Source organism: Dufourea novaeangliae, unplaced genomic scaffold (genome assembly GCF_001272555.1).
Source record: "Dufourea novaeangliae isolate 0120121106 unplaced genomic scaffold, ASM127255v1 scaffold125, whole genome shotgun sequence".
Taxonomy (NCBI): Eukaryota; Metazoa; Arthropoda; class Insecta; order Hymenoptera; family Halictidae; genus Dufourea; species Dufourea novaeangliae.
In genome coordinates this window covers 363,438-385,667 of record NW_015374020.1, presented here as the reverse complement: position 1 = coordinate 385,667, position 22,230 = coordinate 363,438, and the positions used below count along the sequence as shown (strand labels likewise).

General features: G+C 42.1%; 1 protein-coding gene across 1 annotated transcript in view; it reads left to right on the top strand.

The window, feature by feature from the left end:
• Positions 1–1,470: 1,470 nt before the first annotated feature.
• Positions 1,471–22,230, top strand: part of LOC107188914 — a 41,441-nt gene continuing 20,681 nt past the window's right edge. Inside the window, exon 1 of the mRNA XM_015577311.1 lies at positions 1,471–1,662. Within this exon, the coding sequence (XP_015432797.1) occupies positions 1,471–1,662 (192 nt within the window). The remainder of the gene's footprint in view (positions 1,663–22,230) is intronic.

The following is a 22,230-nucleotide window of genomic DNA, read 5'->3' as shown; positions in this document are numbered from 1 at the left end:
CACTTTTGCAACATGCAAAATGTTTGTTATCGGAATTGCTCGCTGAGATATCACGAGGAAACGATTCACGAAGAATCTTTTCCGAGCTCTGGAAGATTCCGAGCCGTTTGAATATTTAAAAACTACTATTTAACTGTTATTTGTCAAACTTTACACATAGGAACAGCGATTTTTCCCTGTATTTTACTATTCTACTTCTTATATAAGAAATACCGTACTACTATTTTTAAAGTACTTACTACTTATTTTTCAACCGTTCTCAGCTTTTATTTTTTAAAATACGTACTGCCACGTCATCCGACATCAAAGTGTTAATTTCTGTTTTTCCAAGATATTGCCATTCCTACAGCTTTGCTAGAAATAGACATACGTTAATCATTAATAATTCTATTATTAACAATTACTTCCACAAGGTCCTAATTGTTCGTTTCTACATAACCCTGTAATAATAATGCCATTCTATTTCACATTCTATTTCACATTCAAAATTTCAATTTCGAAAAGATCAGCAGGTACACGGTTCACACGATGGGTTAACAAAACACCGCAGGTTCGAGGTTCGTTTCACGCTGCCCCGTTCCCTTTTCCACACCGTGGAAACTGGCCGAGCCGGGCTTATCTAGCGTCGGTGTTGGGTTGACACCGCGTTACGAGACCGACACAAGCCGCGGTATTATACGTGCTCTTTCGTTACTTCGGCTCTCAGTTCGCCTCGCGAGCGTGTGCAGGCTTCACGCACCGGCCCCTGCTTTCCTCGCGTTTTCTTCGTCGCCGTTCCGTTCTCCGACTAGCTCGTGTATCGATTTAACTCAAAGCCCATCGCCACACCACAGAAGCAACATCATTATGAAAACGTCTACGATAAAGGATCGACGAACCTGATGAGATCAAGCACAAACGAAAGTGAAAGAATCCAAAGGACAATGATTTTGTTTCACATGCTTGAACCGACCGATCGTTCGAAGGAACTTAATTTCCCTTGGCAGGATCGTGAAACCAGCATCGAACTCCACCGATCAGGAATCATTAAATACACGAACCCACGAAGAGACTCAAGTTAACGAAAATGTGAATAACTATCTCTGTCAAATACACTCACACACAAACATTAAGTTCCTCGTTGTAGCTGTTTAACGATCCAGAAATTCGCTAATGATATAATAAAATCTCACGATGTGAGACGTGTGTGTGTATATATATATATATCGATACGCGAACGTGCCAACGATAGTGAAAGTCAACCAAAAGTGAATCAGCTGTGATAAAAGTTATATAATCGGGTGCGAGCGATCATCCAAGTGCTTCCCTCTCTTTATCTATCTATCTCTGTAACTCGATCAACACGAGTATATAAAAGTATTGTGCAACCCTTGATTAGAGGACGCTGAAAGGATCACAGGCGTATGTGTTTCATTCTGCTTAGTGGATGTGACGAAAAGTGGAGAACAAGATAACGATTGGGAAAAAAAAATGGAGTTAGTGAAAAACAACGGAATCGAGATCCTGTCACGCAGGAGCATCGTGATAAAGGATTACGATTGCGAGAATGGTGTGAAGGACGAGGACCACGGGGACGATGATGATCGTGCCTCCATGAAGATCGATCTGTCGATGGCCGAGCAGTTCTACTACGAGGTGATCTCGTCGTTCGAGCAGGAGGAGGTATATATATATATACTATATTGTATATATACATGTATATATACACACACACCGCGTTGACACGCCTTTAATAAACCATTCCATTCTGATTGCTAATCTCACGATTGCACGTCCACGCGTATCATTGTGTCGCCTGGTGCGCGCTCGCGGTGAGAATACGGCTGGAGGGACACATTGTTGATCTCCGGTGACTTGAACCCGCTCTCTCAGTCGACAGTCTCGCCGTTGGGTGATTGATAAAGTTTCCGAACGCATAAGTTTATCGTGGTTAATTAGGAGGTGCGAGGGTAATTGCACGAGTCTGTTTAATTCTGTTGTGTAATTGCGTAGGTTTGGGAGTTTCAGGGAGTAGACTGGCGGATTTTGAGCGAATTTTGATTTTTTCAGATAATTTTTTTAGAAGCTGGTGGACGGAGATTCGTAATGAGTTTTGTTGGAATATGATTTTTCGTTTTCAATCGCTGGCGGATGAAAATTACTTGAATCGTTTCGGGGAATACTTAGTTGAAGGGGTATAATTGTGGTTCGTGAAATTTACAGATGACAAATCAGTTTTACTCTTTGACAATTTTATTTGTTATTTTAACAATTGAATTGATGATATTGCGAACTAAAACTGGGGAAGAATAGTCGATATCGTAATTATGTATCCTAATTTTAGGTAGAGATTATAGGTAGAAATTATCTTTGCTATTTTCATTAAAAATTTTCGATAGATTTTTTTTCACCTTTTTCTTCAAGGTTTAAGTCCCATTTAATCGGTTCATATTTACGAGTTACTTCGTCAATTGATTTGGCCTTCAGAGTTTCGATTCACGTTTATTGTCAATTTTCTTGGCAGCGTGTTGCTAGCGAGCGATTAAAGAGCCGTTTCATATATTGGAATGGCTCGTTGAATCGTCGGAAACAAGGTGGGATGTAATAAAACTACATCGGTCGAGTAACAAAAAACGAAAATAATTTCGAGACCTCTGCAGGATTTTGCAGTGCAATGCACCAAATTTAATAGCATGACTATGTAACTCTTATGTGCCTCGGTAGCTTGAAATTTCATTGGGAATACGATCGAAATAAATAGCTGTACTGTTATTGTAATCATGTAGGTACCTCTAAACAATGAGCTAAAAATAGACGTTGAGTTGTTTCTCGTGAACAGCATGCTTCTACAGTGATGTGGAAAAACATACATGTGTAACCTATATTTGAGTAAATATCTATGGTTAACCTAATTTATAGAATATTACATTACAGAATAATACTCTAATATCGAATACCTTTCGCAAAACAAAATATTTTCTCCGAAATTTCACGACCAAAAATTGCTCCAGAAAATCGTTATCGTCCAATCACTTTCCATACCACAGCATAGAGTGGATGAACCAGCAAATGAACACGTACCAATGAATGAACATTATATATAAAAACTTATGTACTTAACATTGTTCATTCACTGGTGAAACCTGTATTTCTTCCTTTTAACTTAATTAATTACATTTTTCGAATTGAAATCTATATATTAAAAAAAAAGCATAGATATTAAAAAATATCATTTTCATGTGCCAAGTATTAATTAACATTATTATCATTTAAAACTCGACTTTAATAGTTACAAAATCTCAAGTGTTCCTTCATTCGTACATTCATCCTAAAAATATTTCCCACGATCATTATAGAACTATTTATATTCATTTCCATTTTCTATATTCATTTCCAAGCTAATGTTCGCATGTTACAAACCGTTTCGCGTATTTCCAAAAGAGGCAAAAGAAGCGTAATCGAATATCACCGAAAAATCAGGACCAGAGATAGACAGTTCCATCGAATGGAATGCTCGATCTGGATGTTAACAAATCCACCGATTAATCTTCCGTGCGATAGAATTGGAAGTTGCGCGTAACGCAGGATTGGGGGGGAGCTTTTATCTGCGATTAGCGATTCGGTTGTTGGCGCAGTTTGCACCTCGCTCGACGACGGCAGTGGCGGTGGCGGCCACGTTCGCACGGTTCACGAACCCCCGGCGGTGTTGGATGAGCGCCTAGATTTCAAGGCGAACCAGTTGCCTGATAAAACGACGTAATAAATAATGTTAGCAGTAACGCGACTGCCGTAAGGATTATCGTTTTAAATACAAGCACGCGTACGTACGCCCACTACATTGCAACCGCCGCGAGAACGCCTAGAAAGAACCCCCCGTCTGGTGGTACAGCTGTAAAGCATGATTCTAATTTGACTCATTGAATTATTTATTGTCGTCTCAGTGTCTGCTCGCCGATAGGGGGAACCTCCCTATTCACTGTCCGACACTGATTTCGTTTCAGACGCCCCTCACATTCTGTCAAAGCGGAATCGTCCCGAATGCTCGAGATATTCCGAAGAATTTTCATTTTTAATGAGTGTGAATTTGCCAGAAATTACTTTAACTTAGTTAAATTATTTTAACTTACTTAAATTACTTGAATTTATTTAAATTACTTGAATTCACTTAAATTACTTTAAACCTAACTGTTATGTCTGTATATTTATTTCATAAATTATTTTGCTGAGTGATTTTGCAGAATTGTTTGATCGGTAAATTTGCAAATTGTACGTCGAATTTTTAAGTATTGAGTGCCGCGCATTCGACAAGCGCTTGGTGTATCGGTTTACCAATCATTTTTCTGCAGCCTCTAAACTGTTTTTCGATTTCGTACGGTTTATCGGGATTCCCATGTTTCCCGATTACACGGCCGATCGATTTAACGGTTTTTAATTTCGAACTTCCTGTATTCCGTTTCAAATTTTCTGTGTCGCGTCGAAATTGACGAGGGATCCGCCATTATTGCGTCTATCGATTCAACGAAAACTTTAATCCGGGGCCTTCGCGTGCTGAAATTTTAATACCGTGATCGAGAATTCGTTTACTAATTTATCTTTACCATTTTTATTTTTAACATTACATAACATTTCATTTATAAGTTTCAATTCATTTCGTGAATAAAAGTTATCGGTGAAGAAAGCAATTTACATGTTAAATTAGAGTTCAAAATTCGATTGCTTACGTAATATTATGTTTGACAGTAAAATTGTTTGAAGTAAATCAAATCAGACAGTGCATCGAGATCACATTTGACTAATCTTTTTAGATGCATTTCAAGCTCGCAAATATCACATTTAATTAATAATTAACCCACTGACGACTGTAAGCGTACCAGTACGCCACATCGTTTATCTGCCATTCGTAGCACTACTATTTCAAATATTCATTTCTTCCACAGTTGTGTATTTTGCTTAGAAACAATTTTTTCAAAGTCTGGAACACCCTACGCATTTTAAACGAAACAAACTGTGTTATACAAAATATTCTACTAACAACCACAGTTTCAAAAAAGTCATGATTTCTTTTATAATTACAACCTACTCCAAACTTTTGAACAAGACTGTATACACACCTCGTGCGTACGAAACTCGATAAATTTCTTAATTATCATTCCGATTATTTTCCCCTCGATGATATCGTTATGAAGATACACGTACGTTATATTAAGTCCGATGAAAAGCGATAGGTGCGGTTTAATGACGGCTCGCGTCTCCGTGTCGCGATCCGGGGATGATCTTAATTAACCAGGACAGGATGAAAAGCTTAAAATGCGTCGAGGCATTCGACACTGGGACGCGTCGGTACGCGTGGAATGTGCAAGGCGATGCAGCCGCCTTCTCTCCGTTCCCTCCCATTCGGTGGATTATCATGCGGTCTCTTTCGTCACATGGCCAGGAGGCAGGTTGTGCCGCTGTCGACGATTTGTGTGTCACGGCGGCGCGCCCATCGGAGCCTTTATCGCCGGCGACTGAGGACATGCACCCACGTGTTGCCACGTGGAGCTCCCGGCGAACAATAGAAACACGAGAGGAGGGGAGCAGTGAAACAAAACGAAGCATCATCGTGAAAATCATCAGTGTCCATTGTACTCAATTAGTCTTTGTCCCTTGCAACGAGCCCTCGAATAATTCGCTGGTATATCTGGAACCAGCCAGAGTGTATTAAGTCCACTTTAAAAAAAAATTATGTTTCACATGTTTTCTGTATTAAGTATTTCACTCTTTTAGTTTTTAATATTCGTACGTAAAAATGATACGAAGTTCATATTTTTAAAACAGTGTAAGTCACATAAGGGAGTTAATGCAAAATTCACCATTTCTACGTATAGAGATTTTTATTAAATCCATTCGGTAGTTCGAAGGTAGCGATTGTTTCTTGCTTAATTCTTATTGAATGGTTCCAAAGTTACAAGGTCTTCGCACCTTTGAATTCCTCTAAAGTTTGAAAAGTGTGACTTAATACACTCTGGCTCTGGAGTCCAGATATATACCTTTGTGGTGGTGATTACACCAATGAAACCGGTGTTTTGCAAATTTTCCTTTTTATAACCGTTCAGTTTCTATTTTCGCGTTTTCAATTGTAGTGGAACGCCGATTATCGGAAACGCCGGTCAACCCAAATACCGATTATCGGAACGCAGAACGTGTCACGAATGTTTTCTGAACGAACTAGTTTAAACGAAGCACGGGAAAGCATAACATCTAAACTATCTAACTTATAACGAATGTTACTGCTTTCCAGTGACTCTTTTAAACAAGTTCGCTCAGAAAACATTCGTGACTAGTTCTGCATTCCGATAATCATTAATTCTAAACGAGTTTAAAGGAAAATTTACGTTTGAATTAACAGTACGATTACGATCTATATCTAACTCAAGCTCATTGCAGTAACACCAAGGACCTCACTTCACCCTCACTCCATCCAACCTACGAATTTACGCTTTCACACTTAGGGTATGCATCGCAGTTGATTCGTCCACAAACCATTCAATTCATCAAAAGTAAAGACTAGCTCTATTTTACCCACTTTGGATAAAATGCAGATGGCAAATAATTTTTCCACCTTTCAATGTACATAAATCATCCCCGTTCCACAACCAAAGTATAAAATCTAAATTCGCCTTTATCCCCCAACCTCCAAGGCCCTCAATAACTTCCGACGTTCCTAGACTGCCACCACCCCATAAATCGCCATAAACTTCGAATACTTCACGTTCCCCGCCGCGTAAACGACCAAGGTTACAATCCCCAGCGTGTTTTCACATTACCCCTGACCCAAAGAATGTATTCGGAAGAGGCGGTACCAGGATTTCCAGGCGTCACTCTGGTAAAAGCGGCGTAAACCCGCGGTAAACATCCGTGAACTAATGCAAGACATTAGGTTACCGTTCTCGCACGTCCCGGTGTTTTGTATGCATAACCCGGCTCCGTCTTTCTGTCTCTTTCTCCCTCTTGGTCCCCATTGCCACCGTGGTTGAAGCAACCAGGGCGGTGGTGGTCGGTCTGTCGCACCACCCTGGGTGCAATCCGCGCCTCTACTTCCCCCCTTCCCCACCCTTCTCGTCGTCGCAGTGGCAGATGCAACGGGCAACAGATTCTCCTCGAGGCAGCGTTCCCCCTTAGGCGACCGGCGTTGCCACTGGGAATGCAATTTTTCCCCCCTCCCCCTCTGCCCTCGACGTTGCAACGCGGCTGTTAATCATATCGTCGGTCTTTTTATCGCGCCCAGAGCACCTCTTTGTTGCTCGTTTGTTACCCGCGAACGAACACCGTGAACGGACCGCGTTTCTCCGAAGACGAGGCTTCCACGGGAACGTTCGTTTTCAGAATTTCCTGTCGAACAGATGGCTGGAACGGGGGATTGGGTGACAAACAAGTGGTCTTCGTCACAGGGGAAACTAGGGGAAGCATGTGAAAGTGTTTTTGACTGGGTGTTCGTGGGATTTCTTGGGTGAGGATTGTGAATGAGGAAGTTATTGGGACGTTTAGTAGCTGGTGGTTTGCTGGGTGATCCGCTCACTGCATCTCTTTGGTATCTTGTACGAAAATTCTTTTTTCATAAAACCATTAGTCCACGAGAACCAATAGTCACTTTAAGAAATTTAGAAAATTAAGAACTGAAATATTCTGAAAGTTGAAATTGTGTGGGGGACTAGTTGGTTCATATAACCAGGTCATACATACAAGTATAATAGAAGTCCATCTATTTCCCCCCACCACATATAATTTTTTAGCTAGCTAAACTTCAGTTAATCAGGTACTACTAAAATGTCGTTCGTATAAATGGAGTTCTACTGTACTCATATTCACGTACAGGCTGGTATAAAGAAAGTGAGAAAGAATTTATGGGAATAGAGTACTTGTAAGAGTATACACGAGAAATCTCTGCGAATCCACCTTACGGGGGAATACAGTGTGATAAATAGGAGCGTTTCTGTCAGGTTAGATTTTTATTACAGGCTTCTCCACCGTGAAATATTCCGCGCGTTACTTTCTATTTCGACAGAGATTTAAAGTCACTGGTGCACAAAGTGAAATTTTCTGTGAATTTATATTCTACCGATCAGTCAAATACGTTTCGTATCTCTGATAGCTTTCCCTCAACAAAGCTCAATTTGCTCTACCGATTCCTAAAGCACAGTTCGTTCAAAAATCCAAAAGTCCAATAATGTTTAACCTCGTCCCTCATTTTCTCAACTTAATTTGTCTCTCGATAACAAATTGACACAGTGATCAAAAAATTAATATAATAACGAGATAAATAGTTAAATTTGCTAATTCTTTAAAACAAGTCACGGAACCCCAGCTAAATTTACTTACAGATGACAGAATAACATCATTTTTTAGGAAAAAAAAATGTATCAAATTGACACAAGGGACGAATGAGGGTTAACAGATGCCTTTCTTTATCTGACGTATTATATATTAGATCCGACAAATTATTAATATTCTTCCTAACCGACTAAAAACCATAAGAGGAAGAAGTTTCGATTTTCACTCCTGTCTTCATAAATCACTTCGTAGAATGTCATTTCGCGAAAAAATCGGCTGTCCAATTACAATTCCCCATTCTTCGTGAAAGTTCTATCGATAACAACGACAAGAAGCCCGATATAATCGAGACTGGAAACCCTCCGTTAATTTTCACCGGCGATATAGTTCCTGCCGCGTCCTCGAAATTCCATTGTTTCCAGCCAGAGCGAGCGGTTCGCTCCTTCGGTCCGTGAAGTTCCGCGGCATGACCGTGCAAGCTCCACGCCCGGTAACGATTTCACATATTACACGTCGTATCGAGTATTTCGTCCGTGAAAGACTAATCGACGCCGCTGGACGAGTACGATCGTCTGTTCCGGACGTCCACTCGATAATTATTCACGGATAATTTATCGGTACTCGTCACGCAGCCGCGTTTTCGAGGCGGGGTATCCTCAGCCACGAAATATGAACGTTGCGTTATGCGCCGCGACGAACTTTTGCTAGCGCGGTACACACGGACAGGTGGGCTCTGTTTATCCAGTTATGCGTGAAATATCGACGTAATATTGCGCAAGATGATAATAGCTCGGGGTGTATTATCAAAGCGCAGGGACGTCGTAAGCTCGAAGAACATTAATGTGATTTTCTGTGCACAGCGACAGGGGATCAGCTGAGACAGTAAATAATTTTTGTTTGAAATATATTGCTCAGTAGTAATTGGATTGGAAATATTTGTATGAAATCCCATTTTCATCGAGAACCTAAAAAGAATTGATTTATTCTTTCAAAAGTGATTCGAAATGTTTGTTAATTCTTGTGCAAGTATAATTGACGCTGAAGGTACAGTTTTTAGGACGAATAATTTTGGACCCTGTGGTACAGTGTTTAGTAATAATTTTTGTTGAAGGTATAAGGTCGACTTCCGCTAAATAGAATATCGTATAGGGCGTAGGAACTACAGTCTTAGAGGCACAGGTCGGTTTTAATGGAAATAGATCTGAGGAAGCCTTGATGTATAGAGAACGTTTTACTAACTGACTACTTTGATGTGGAAGGATGTGGTAGCAAAATGTCTCTGAGAAACGACGCCCCGTTACTAGATGACAGTCACGCTTTGTCGCATGTTTTAAGAAAGCAGGATCAATATTTCAGACTGAAGTTCACATTTTTCTTTTTAGGTTCATTCCCATCAGAACCCATCTGTACATTATGAAGAATAGTTTATTTTCTTCATCGTAATTGCGCATAAGACGATAATGAGTCGCGTTGGAATAAGCGAATATTATATTTAACAAGGTACCATGAAACAGAACGTTTTTATTCACACTTGAAAAACGAAAAATCGATATTCCAGTCAATGAAACGTATATCCCTTCGAGGTCCAAATTTCACAGTTCCCATCTGCAAACAGTGCCAGCATAGTAAATTAGTCATTCCCGTAATAGGGGCTTCCCTACAGTGAGAATTATCGACGAACATTGCATATGAAATAGTTCGGCCAAATGTTTGTATTCCCGCGCATGACGGTAGATCCGAACCGTTTTCACGATTGCAGTATCTATCTCTTTCGTATTACAGTATCGACGTAACATCGAATATTAAGTACCACGCCACTAATTGTAAGCATGATATAATAATAATATCTGCTTATGCTCATTTGCAGCGAACCTCATTTGCAGGAGATTACGTTTCCAAGCGTAGTGGTTAAAAACTGTTCAGAATTAAGGTCAAATGTAAATTGAAGTATCATTAACTCACTAGCTAAATTTTCTTTCAATGCTTTCAAATGATTACTTTATCTAGCAACTTATGAATACTAAAAAGGCAAAATGACGATCTTTTATCTAAAAAAAATCACTTCCTTGACAAAAATTGCCAAAAACTCCACGTAGGGTAAAGGAGTCACCAAAATAACAAAAGAATCTGGATGATGGGGATAATAGTACATAAATCTAACCAAATTAAAACTTTTAATAAACGCACTAAATTTTTCCCTTACAGACAATATTACACCATTTAAAGAAAAAACAAGAATTCCAACCAATTCCTCGTCATTGAAAAAACCAACCCTTCGTCAAAATGAACGCATATTATCGTCCCGTTTTCGCGAAAGTAACATCAAGCATCGCTCTATCGCGACAGAAATTAGATACGCTATTGCACGGGCATCAAGGGATCCCCACGAAGGGGGTTGAATGGGCCGCGTCTTTCTTACGCCCGATTTAAGATCCCCAAGGTGGAGGGTTCTCTCGCCCTCTTTGCCTCCGCCGTTTAACATCAGAATTAATTACGTCGCGGTAATAAGGGGGCCGATGCACACTTTTACGGGACGCGAGACGATCTCCTCCACCCTTGGCTCTTAAGGTTTATAAGGTCATCGGCTTCTTCCCCCCCCCAGGCCCCTTCTCATCCCCATCTCGTCACTCTTGCACCCTTTTCTTGTTTCCATCCTGGATCTTCGATGTTACACGACGTTTCGCGGCGGGGATGAATAGGGTTCCGTCGTGTAATCAAAATAATGAGCAAAGCCGAGGCTACTCCGTTTCGTGTCTCGTGATAATTAGACGATGGGATATTCTTTACTCTTGTTTCTGTTTGTCGGCCGTGCCTCTCCTTGCTTCTGGGTTCGACGCAAGGGCTTCTCTATTACTTTGATACCGTTGTAGCGTCGTGAAATTCCTCTAGAAATGAATTTGGATTGGAGTGCTCTTCAACTCGAAGCATCCACGGGCTTTGTTGCCTGCAGTTGAGGGCACGGTATGTGTTTAGGGTTGCGCGAGCACGTGTGCGACTCTCGTTTCAGGTTGGAGCGAACTGTACGAAGCGGTTGATGGGAAATTTTTCAGAAGTAACTTGATTCGGTTGCACCTGAACAGTTTTATCCAGAACTGATACAAGTATATCCCTTTCCACCTATTAGTGATGATCTTCACATATACACTGCGTGGTATAACTATAAAACCACCCTAAAATTTTCAATTCGTATGTATTGTAATTAAAATAAAAATGAACCAAGTATGTCATGTCGGAAATAGTGTTGAGAAATAATGTTTCTCTAGAAAAGGATTTAATCACAATACATAAGGATTGAAAACTTTTGGGTGCTTTCATAATTATTCTACACAGTGTACGTGAATTAACAAAAAATATCTTCTCCGCCGTCACAAAGTACCCCCTTCCAACAATGGGTTGAAACTCCTCCGGTGCTTCGCCTAAATTGCATTCGCAGTTTCGATAGCAAAATCGAAACAGCGTTCATCCCACGTTACTAATAATTCCGTCGATCAACAGCTATCGTTCATTCGAGAGGACGCCAGGCCATTAGCAAAAAGAGCGAGGTGGGGGGATGAGAATTCGGTCCCGGTGATTGTCTCCCTCGCGATTTTAATGATCCGAGGCGAGAAAAGTCGCGATCCCTGTCGATGGATTTACCTTTTCAAGCGGGCCACGCTCGCGTTCGTCCACGTCCCCCGTAAACAATGAATAATTTATTCCGCTCGCAATGGACGAGCTCTGATCCCCCTCCTTCAACCCCCCCTTCACCCCACTTTGCTTCCCCTCTGCGTCTCGCTCGAACGATTACCGTGCTGGAAGCGCGATACACACGGAAGCGAGAGAACGAGCCCTCGAAAGTCTCACAATTGCCGGGATTAAATGGTCTCGGCCATTGTCGCTGAGAGCTGGAACATCGTTGATGTTAATATAATAGTTACGGGGATAGCGTAATGGTGTTCGTTCGAAGGGAAAATCGAGTGTTTGGAAAAGTCGACTGGTTCTCTATCTCTGTCTAGATCGGCTTAAAAGCTCGCAAAATTTCGTGGCGTTGCGTTTACTTTAGAATTACGCTCATCCAGTGGCGCTCGCGCATTCGCTTCTGTTTTGTGTGTGTGTGATTTAAGAGCAGAACTGTGAACGATAACGCTGCTTTAATTACCGGTTACCGTTGAATGGGGTTTTTGTTAATCTTGCGGTGCGATTTAGTTCGTTAAACGTTCTGTTGTGCAGCTTTTTAGCGTTCTTTTTAGCTGTTTTTAATCCTGTGACGTACCAACTCCACTTTGACCCACTTCGTCGGATATTTCAACTTGTGATTACTATCTTAGACCGAGGATTGTTTATACTGGAACCGATAAGGCGACTCGTGTGTCTCAAAGAAATTAATTGTTTAGTTAGTTCTGTATCTGGAAGACAAGACGTATTCCCTTGGTTTGGAAATACAATTTTAATTTGCCATTTTTTAGCGGTAAAATTTATTTGAATGGTTCAATTTGTTTTAGATTTTTTACTCATACCACTATCATAATCATCGGCACATACAATGTTTCTTTACTTCCATTCACCATGACACTGTCTAGTTTATTGAGTCAGATACGCAAGAGGAGTCAGCTTCAATCGTGAAAATGAATTCCGTCGTGATTTATGACCACCCATCAACGTTCTACAAGCGTTCCTATTCCTCCCGACACTCCGCAAAAAATGAACGGCAAGGAAGAAAATAATACCACTCCCCATAAATTAAAATTTCATCGTCGGTCGTCTTGGACCGTGTCGGTGATCAGTTCCGACAAAGAATTCTTGTTCGTACGAAGTTACGAGAAATAATTCACGAAACTCGAGGGCAGAGTCGTCGCGGACGGTAAAGGATCGCGAGGATTGCGTGGAACGAGTGAAAAAAATAAAAACGTAAAGAACGTTTGCGTTATTACTCCGTTAGAAAGTGCTCGCGGCTCCGCTGGTGAAACGGAGAGAAACGTTTCAATATCGCCGCGAAATGTTAGGCGTTTTATTGCCCGTCGCGGAATCTCCGAGGGCGCTGCCCCCCACAGGTTAAGTGCTAAAATATTGCGAATACTTTCTCCCCGCGGCGTTCCCTTCCCTTCTCCTCTCGGACACGAAATATCAGCATTGTCGTGCTGCCGGCAAGTGCAACGACCTTTCGCGAATGTGGTTCGGCGCTTTGAAACCTGTTAGGACACCTTCGTTCCCTGGATATATGGATATCGACAGCGGAGCTGTGTCCCGATGTGTGTATCGCTCGTAAACATCAGCGTTGTTGCATTTAATTCCGTGCGTGTGAGCCAGTTCTGGACGTGCGGGAAAGATGCAACGGGATCGTATTCGGCACTGAACGTGAGAAATTTCATGGGATTTCTGTACCTTTGACGCTCAAGTACAGATTCCTCTCGATTATTGTCCCGAACTCGGGTCCCCACCGGGACAATAATCTTGTAGGGATAAACGCTTCAGACCCTTGTAAATTCGTTTTTTTCCCGAAGCACGAGCCTCGGCAATAAAAACGGAGGGGCAACAAAGTATGTCTTTGACAGGTTTCACGACCTACCCCCAGTGATGGGGATAATGCCTAGACAATAAAAGTGTAGAACAAGCCAGATGGTAATCGAAGGGGGGTCTGTATGTCGCGGATAGTGGATGATGGAGTCTTGCAATTGCAGAAAAATGTACCAAATTGACACAAGAGACGGATGAAGGTTAAAAAATGTAGGAAACCATACCTTTTTGCACGATTCAACTCTGTAAAATGCATCAATTGTCTGAGCGAGACAACGTCTAATAAACGTATCAAAGGACGTAATGGATGTCCGGATAGCCCGAGATGAAAAGTATAAAGCAACGTGTTAAATCATGCGACGAGTGGACATTGAAATAGTTAATTGCTGCAATCACGCACGCTCCTTCTTGAGCAACAGTACTCGCCCACTTGTTAACCGGCCGGAGATTACACAGATAGACAATCGCGTGAAGGATCTCCGATTTCATACGTCCTTTCAACTTGTATTACACGAGAGAGCCAGGCAACGGCGGTGGCGGCGAGTTCCAGATTTACACCGCAGAAATGCTCGCGAGCGGGGATTTTTACGCTAAAGTGGAACGCGCAGACGTTGGGTGACGTGTTCTAGACGCTCCTTTATGCATTATTAATTCTTCACCTTCTTTCTCACCGGGTGGACACTGAACTCTTCCGAACGTGTAGACTTTCTCGTTATTTTCAATTTGTTTCCGAAATGAGATTCATTCAGATTTCGATCAGTATTAAATCTAATCTGTAATTCCTATACCTTGAAAGGAAACTTTTCTGGACCACTAGACGTTTCGTGTACACTAATCTGACAATCAACATATCGAGATAAATTCTAAAGCTCTTTTAATGAAATAACTTCCTAATCTCCTTCAAAACATACTTCAGATTCAGATTCCATCTATATCTAAGTCAAAGAATAGAAAAACCATCCTCTAAGTTACTGGATTTTCCGTGTCGTAAAATCGAGTGCACCACTTTTAAAAAAAATCTTGTACAAGTTTATTTAATTACACGTAATAAAGTGTAAGAGTTCAATAGCAAACGAAACGTTTCGGTGTTCTCAAGTATCTGCCTGAATTAGGCCTGAACTATTTATAAAATTTCATAATATCTTACATACTATTGCTCTGTAGTAGGAAGTTGCTTGTGGGCCTTAATGAGTAAATAGTAGTTCGAACTGTGGGCATAATAAGCGTGACCAAATTGTTTAGAACAAAGCAGCACGGTCGCAGTTATTCACAGAGTGCCAATCAAAGTAAATAGGTTCATAAATAGATCATCCCCTAAGTCTGAAAATTAATGAGATACAAATGTAGTAAATGTACAGTTACCCAACTTCAAAGCTACACCGTATTAAACATCTATCAGTACCATTTCACCCGACAAAAACACTCAAACAAACGATCCCATCTACCTCAATCCCCGATAGGACCCCTAGAATCACATCCCCTAAGAAAGACCCTGTCCACGAGTCCTGAAATACCCAATTGCCGTGGCATTTCAGCCTAGACAAGCCGAGTAGCCGGATTACGAATCCCCTGGACTCGATTTAGACGCCAGTCTCTCTCGACCCTGTTCACCGGTCATTCATCGTGCTGGTCCAAGAGCAAGCCAAGGCGTAAACGAGAAAATAAGAGGCGGAGTGTCGGAGCCAGAGGCGAGAGCTGAAGGCTCCGGGGGTTGTCCGTGTTCACAGTGTTGGCCGGGGGAGAGGTGGGGGGGGGCATTTTAATGGGGCAGCGGGGCTGGTCTTCTCAATGGGAAAATTGTACCGGAAGTCTCTCGGCGGTGGCAGCAGCGGAACGGACGCAGGGGGTTAAAGGCCCATTAAGTGCGCCGCAATCTCGTCCTGCGTCGCGCTGTTATCTGCGGGAGAAAGAAGGACAGAGGGCTACGAGGGTCGTGGAGGGAGGAGGAAAGAACAGAAGGGTACGGGGCTCGAGTGCAAAATATGTGTGTGTAGAGGGGGCCGACAAATGTCACGGCCTAAATCGAGCACTAGTGCGGAAGCTTGACGGGGGTGTTAAAGTGCAGGGGCGATGGTTGAAGGGGTGATTTGATTCTGATTAATATTTGAAAGGTTCTCTTAGTCTTGTAGTCTGGATGTTGAACTTCAAAATGGTGATTTGGAATCTGTCTGAATATCTTTCGATAATAATCGTGAAACAGAATTCTCTTTGATTAGAATTGATAGTCTGACTATGACGGTCACACTCTACTGAGGCTAGTAATACCTAAGTGTTCTGCAACATTCATTTTAATTGTAACTTCTCGTCGACAGTAATCTTAACGGAGATTTGAAAGACAGATTTCAGCAGTCTCGATGAAAACTACAATTAACCATAAGTCTCGTGGGAATTTTGATGCCTATTTTATAGTCTAACTTCAGCCATCATATCTTACTCGGGCTTCCAAGAACAAAGCATAAACGTGACTATTACTCCTTGATAGAAGTTTTAAAGCGTGATGGCTGCCTGCCTGACCCAGATCGTTTTATTCTACTTAGAGTTCCAAGAACCAAGAATTATTCGATTATTACCCCTTAACAGCACTTTCAAACATAAACCATCGTCTCGATCAGATACGAACAGTCGCATTCTACTATAGATCGCAGATCGACCATGAAAATAGAACGCGAAACATCGAAAATATTAGGCTGCACCAGACAGAAGTTTGATGAATCAAGAGACCGGTCAAACGGACGCTTTGTTAAAGTTAAAAGCTCGCTTTTTCGTTCAGCGGTCAGCCTCGAAGTTGGACTTTTATGAACTTTCATGGACGTCAGCGTACACGCGTTAAAAACACACGTTTCACGAAACTGAATTTCTCAACGGTATATGTATAAACGTGATGCCCGCCCGAGGCTCGCGTTTGATAAAAAGTTTCGAAAGCCTCGAAAGCCAGCGCGTTGCCGCGCGAATTAATATAATTGCAATTATGGTTTTTTCCATTTTTCGCGCAAGACACTTTTTCTTCGTCGTTGTTCCTTGATTTTCTCCCAGTGATTCGATAATACCCACGTCTTCGACCATGGAAAGTGATTTTTTTGTTCGTCGACCCATTTCGTTTTCGTTCGTAGCAGGCACAGTTTTAGGTGAACGCTCTTCGCGAATCGAATAAACGGTTGAGAGTGAAAATTCACGAGGTTACGCGTGAAACTCGTTTCAACCGAGTCTCTAATTGAACTGAACGGGACCGATTGTCACGTTCCATAACTGTATCTCCTATAAAACAATATCGTTCTCTTATATTTCATATTTCTTCCATACACGGTAAGCTTTCCTAAAAAAATGATGATACATAGCGACTTAAATTTTCTTGTGAATCATTTGTATGTCATAATAATGAACACAAAAAATGCAATAGAATATTTCTTTGGTAATTTTTAAATAATTTGGGAATGATAAGGGATTGGGAATATTCCTTCTTGGAATCACAAAAACAGTGTAACTCGATTATTTTGGTAGTTATTTTTAAAATGCCCGTGCACTATCGCCGGGAGTATAACACGAAATTCCGCTTCGTCTCCTCTGCAAACATCCAGTTTCCCCGTTTCATCGGCGAAAATGGCTGAACGAGCGGAATCGCCCTCCACCACCCCCCAATCTTCAGTTAAAAGCCGCGGTCTCGGTTTGCACAGCGAGATAAGGAGAGAAACTTTTAATATTATTCGTCGATCGGTCGCGTTTCTCGTTCCTTCAGTGTATTTACCAGCTACGTCGACATCGTTAGCGATTTTCCGCGTTATTTCACAATTCTGCAAAAATAAATTAACGATTAATTGATCAGCCCCGGCTGTCAAAGCTTTTCCAAGCGAAGAGAGAGAGACCGTGTGGCCTGGGCGGTCGGTGATCCGTTAGCCGTGAAATTAATTTGCGGGACGACAGGAGATTTTAATTACGCTTTGGTAATGATCACATGATCACACTGTGGCCACCAACCCCCTGTGGATAGAAACGTTGAAATAAGTAAGTTCCGCCCTCCACCATGCTATCTCGCCCTCAGAAAGACGCGAAGCAATTCTTTGTAACCCCGTTTTCCTCGTGGCCGAGCATCACCGACCAGCTCAGTCGTCTTCTTCTCTCGCGGTCGCAAGACGCGTTCCACATCCATCTTGACCCTTTTCGTCGGGCCCAGTTCCCGTTTTCTTGAAAAGGTACTCCCAACGAGCGAGAAACTTCTCCCTCGCCGCGGGATTCGACACACATGCGTGATTGTTGCTTCTCGCGTATGTTACGATGCTTGAAAATTCACTGATCCTTAGAGGATTCGAGGTACAGTGAATCCTCGATAACTGCTCATCGATTCTGCTTCGTCCCCTCTACTGGGGGATTTTGTATCGAAGGCTTGGCCTAAAATGCATGTCATGAAGTGAAGATAAAATAGAAGATAACATAGAAATCGTATACCTATGTGGTAACTGCTCCGAAACAGTCCCGAGTTTCGAGCATTATATTTTTCAGAAAGATCCTTAGTATTCGTAGTGAAGACTTAGTCGCGTTATTGCAATTCAACGAAATATGTTTTTCCGAGTAGGCGACTGTAGAGAGGTCAGAGTAAACATTGCATTCGACAGTGCCCAATAGACCACTACAGAGAGGTAATACAGTACTCCACATCTACTAGCACCTGGTAGACGGTTACAGAAAGGTAATACTGTACTCCACAAATAACAGTACCTAGTAAACAACAACAAAGAGGTAATATTGTGTGCTCCACATCTAACACTAACTTGCAGACAACTAGAGGAGTAATACTGTACTCCACTTCTCACAGAACCTTGTAGATAACTACAGATAACTAATACTGTACTCCACATCTAACAGTACTGAGTGGATGGCTACATCCAGGTAATATGGTACTCTACATCTACCAGTTCCCAGTAACCGACTGTCTAGCAGTAACACTCTACTCCACATTTAACAGTCCCAGGTAGGAAACTACATATAAAGTAACCCCAGACGACAGTTATCGGTTTCGCGAGCCGATCTGAAGGGTGAGCATCAGTGATCCAGCTTGTTCCGTAATCACGGCGTTGCGTTAACACAGGCGTGATAATTATTGTTACCGTATACCGGCTGGCTTGTTATAAGCTTCGCCAAGTGGTAAACCGGGGGGACGGGAGAGCAGGAGGAACAGAAGCCGCCGATCTCGCAGACAATCGCGCGTAATTAACACCGAGGGCCGGGCCGCGCGTCGTCGTCGTTGCTGGGTACAAACCGTTGCGTATCGGGTGGCTGTCGTCCGCCCCCTCTTCCTTCCCTCACGTCCGCAGATAGTATCGCGGAAATTGCACTTACCGTTTCTCCGTCTGCTAATCCGATTCCCCGTAGGGGTGCGATCCGCAGGGGAACAGAGGCTCTAAGATCCGTGAACGCGTTACTACCCCTGGCTGTTATGACCCATGTGGGGAATAGAAGGGCAGAGCACTGTTTGGCAATTTCGATGGAACCGTCATCGTTAATACCACGACATCTGATCGCACTCTGTGCACCCACGGACGCGTGTATGGTAGTCTGGATTTGTGACGGGACGGGAAAGAACGACAACACTGACAAGGGAAAGCCCTTCGATTTTGATGAAACTTCGTATGTCTGTTAAGCAGTCAAAAATATGGGTTACGTATTTTTTTTATCGGCTGACACGCGACTTTAAAGGGTGTAACTACACCTTGAAGTTTCGATCTGAAATTTTTTTATTAACAAATTATATTTTGGACAATTTGTTAGCACCATATTATTCTACATAAAAAACCGCAAGCCTCGTCCATTAGAAGTTTTCATGTATCTCTTCTGGTTTTCGAGATAGTACTTTCGGGTCGAAATTTCGAGGGGTGGTTTCACCCCTTAAAGTCGCGTCTCAGTCGATAAAAAAAATACGTATCCCTTATTTTTGACTGCTTAACAGACATACGAAGTTTCATCAAAATCGGAGGGGGACACTTTCGTGCCTTCCCTTGTGAGAGCCCGAAATAGGTTCCCCCTGTTACGTCCTGTTGCTGTCCTGGAGGATTCAATGCTAGGCCCGCCTGGGGGATCCTTTGGGAATATAATCCGCTTCGAGGGCACGATCTAGTCGAACGGTCCGATGAACGGGCACGGGACTTGTGGAAATAGGGGTGTTTGCGTATGGATGACAGGGGGGCCTGGAAATTCTGGAATGACGGTTGTATTGTGAGATTCGAATGGTTGGTGCGGTGAAATGGAGATATGATTGGGAAGTCAGGGAATGGGAAATTTGGTATGAGGATGCTGAGAATTTTCTAAGTGATAGTGAAAATAAAGTTTGTATTTGGAATTGTGCTAGGTTCTCGTTGACTAGGTTTTGTATTCGGTGATTTTGTAGACGATTTTTACAGTTAGATGTGTCGTAATGTTTGCACTGGTGTAGGCTACATTTCTTGCTAACGGTGTGGATGGAGAAGATACACTTAATCGATTTATTGATCCTTAATTGCGTCTAGATGGGCGTTCATGAACGAGCAATTACCCTGATAACGATCTAATCAACACGAACGATTACATTCAACCATGTACAATTGCCCAAGAATTATACCATTCCAAATATAATAGTCTTATATTGACCACATTGATACTATTATAAATTCATGTTTCAAGACTTGCTCTTGCTCCACTTGTCAGATATTACTGGATCAACTCCCAAACTGATAAAAAAACCTCGATGTTAAAATGTCAGCTCCCAGTAGAAATTACACGACCCCACAAATCTATCTGTCATCCTTCAACGATATAACTGTTCAGAGCCTGAAGCTCCAATGTCACGTCGTCAATCACGTGTTCAATTAAAGACACCGTCAGTCTAGTCGCTCAATTCGAAGTATACGTACGTCCAGACAAAACATGAGCCGTGTAAGAAGGTATTCTACTCTGACATGCAAAAAATACATAAATCTTATAAATGGAAATTTATTCTAAATAAAATTAAATATTTAATCTTAACGAACGCTTGATTATAACCAATAATGCTACGTTATATTTTAACAACTTCGATCCGATTTATCTCTACATTTAGTACAATTTCTACTTATTTCAAAATAGAAACATTAAACAAAATTTCATTCAATTATTTGTTTATATAAACGAAAGGCCTAGATCGGTCCCTTGAAAGTGGGGCCTCCGGCTACAGCCTCCCCCCCTGTAATCCGACGCTGTCAGGACCCCAAGCTATAACAAAATGCATAAAAAAGAAAATCGATTTTTTTGACCAGCTGCAGTAGAATACCCACTCAAGAGGACGTCGAATCGAAGTCGACAGAGAGGCAAGGGGGCTGCGATGATGAATTAATTAACCCAAAAGCCGCGCGTAACGTTAAGATCAACCGCGCTCCAGTCGAACGCCGCCCGCGGACCAAGTCAGTTTAGCAGACAATCGGGCGTAATTAACACCGTGCCAGGGCGTTGTTGGGAAACAACCCGCTGGCGAGGCGTATCAGTATCTCGGCGGCCCTCCCTCTCGTGTCGTAGATACAATCACGGAAATTGCTCTTACCGTCTCGCCGACTGTTAATCCGATTCCCGTGTACGGTTCTACTCCCGGCGACCAACTCCAGATGACTGATTCGAGATAAGGAATAGATGACCGGATCGAGATAACGGGGGAACATGATACAGGCGTCGCTACCAACAGTACAGCCTCGAGCGAACAAGAAGGCTGCCCTCTCGTTCCACCTTTCAGGGGGAACGTGCAAACGGTGGAAAGTCGATTTTTGCCGTGGTCTGGCTACGTTCGCCGAAACGCAGGCACGGTGGAACGATCGCGTGCTGAAATGTGGAATGCATACTTACGCAGAGACCGGACAGGAAACCCTGATTGGTCTTGGGTAAAACGTTTGCTGAGTCCAGACACCGTTCCGTTTGTTTCGATTACCTGGCACCCAATGTTGCTGACGCGGATGAAGATTGTTGTGATGACAGGAGGAAATTAATTCAACAGGGGTCTGACGCAAGCTTTTCTCTCTGTTGCGTCATTGGTTATTGATATTTCTTTCTTTAAGGTTTATGAAATTCGTTTATGTTTATAGTGAAATCGGGAAGTGAGTAACTACGCGAAATATGGAGTCTAGACAATGAATCTTGATGGTTACGATCCTTTAGGATACAAAAAAAAACAGGATATCATCAGTAGACTGCAGATTTTAGGCAATCGTATTAGATGTAGCAATTAGTATCCCATCTAACTTTGAGGGTTCAATAACATCAAAATACCTTCACGTCTTTATTGACAGTAAAGGAATCAAATGATAATAATAAAAGTAATATAAGAAACATGAAGGGGAAATAGAATATAAATAGAACGAAGGTTAACGATAGAATCAAATGAACGTGTGAAGACACGAGGCTGATCGGTTAATTTGTTAAACCTTTTGTTAAACGTAAACCAAATAATGGTATTTTATT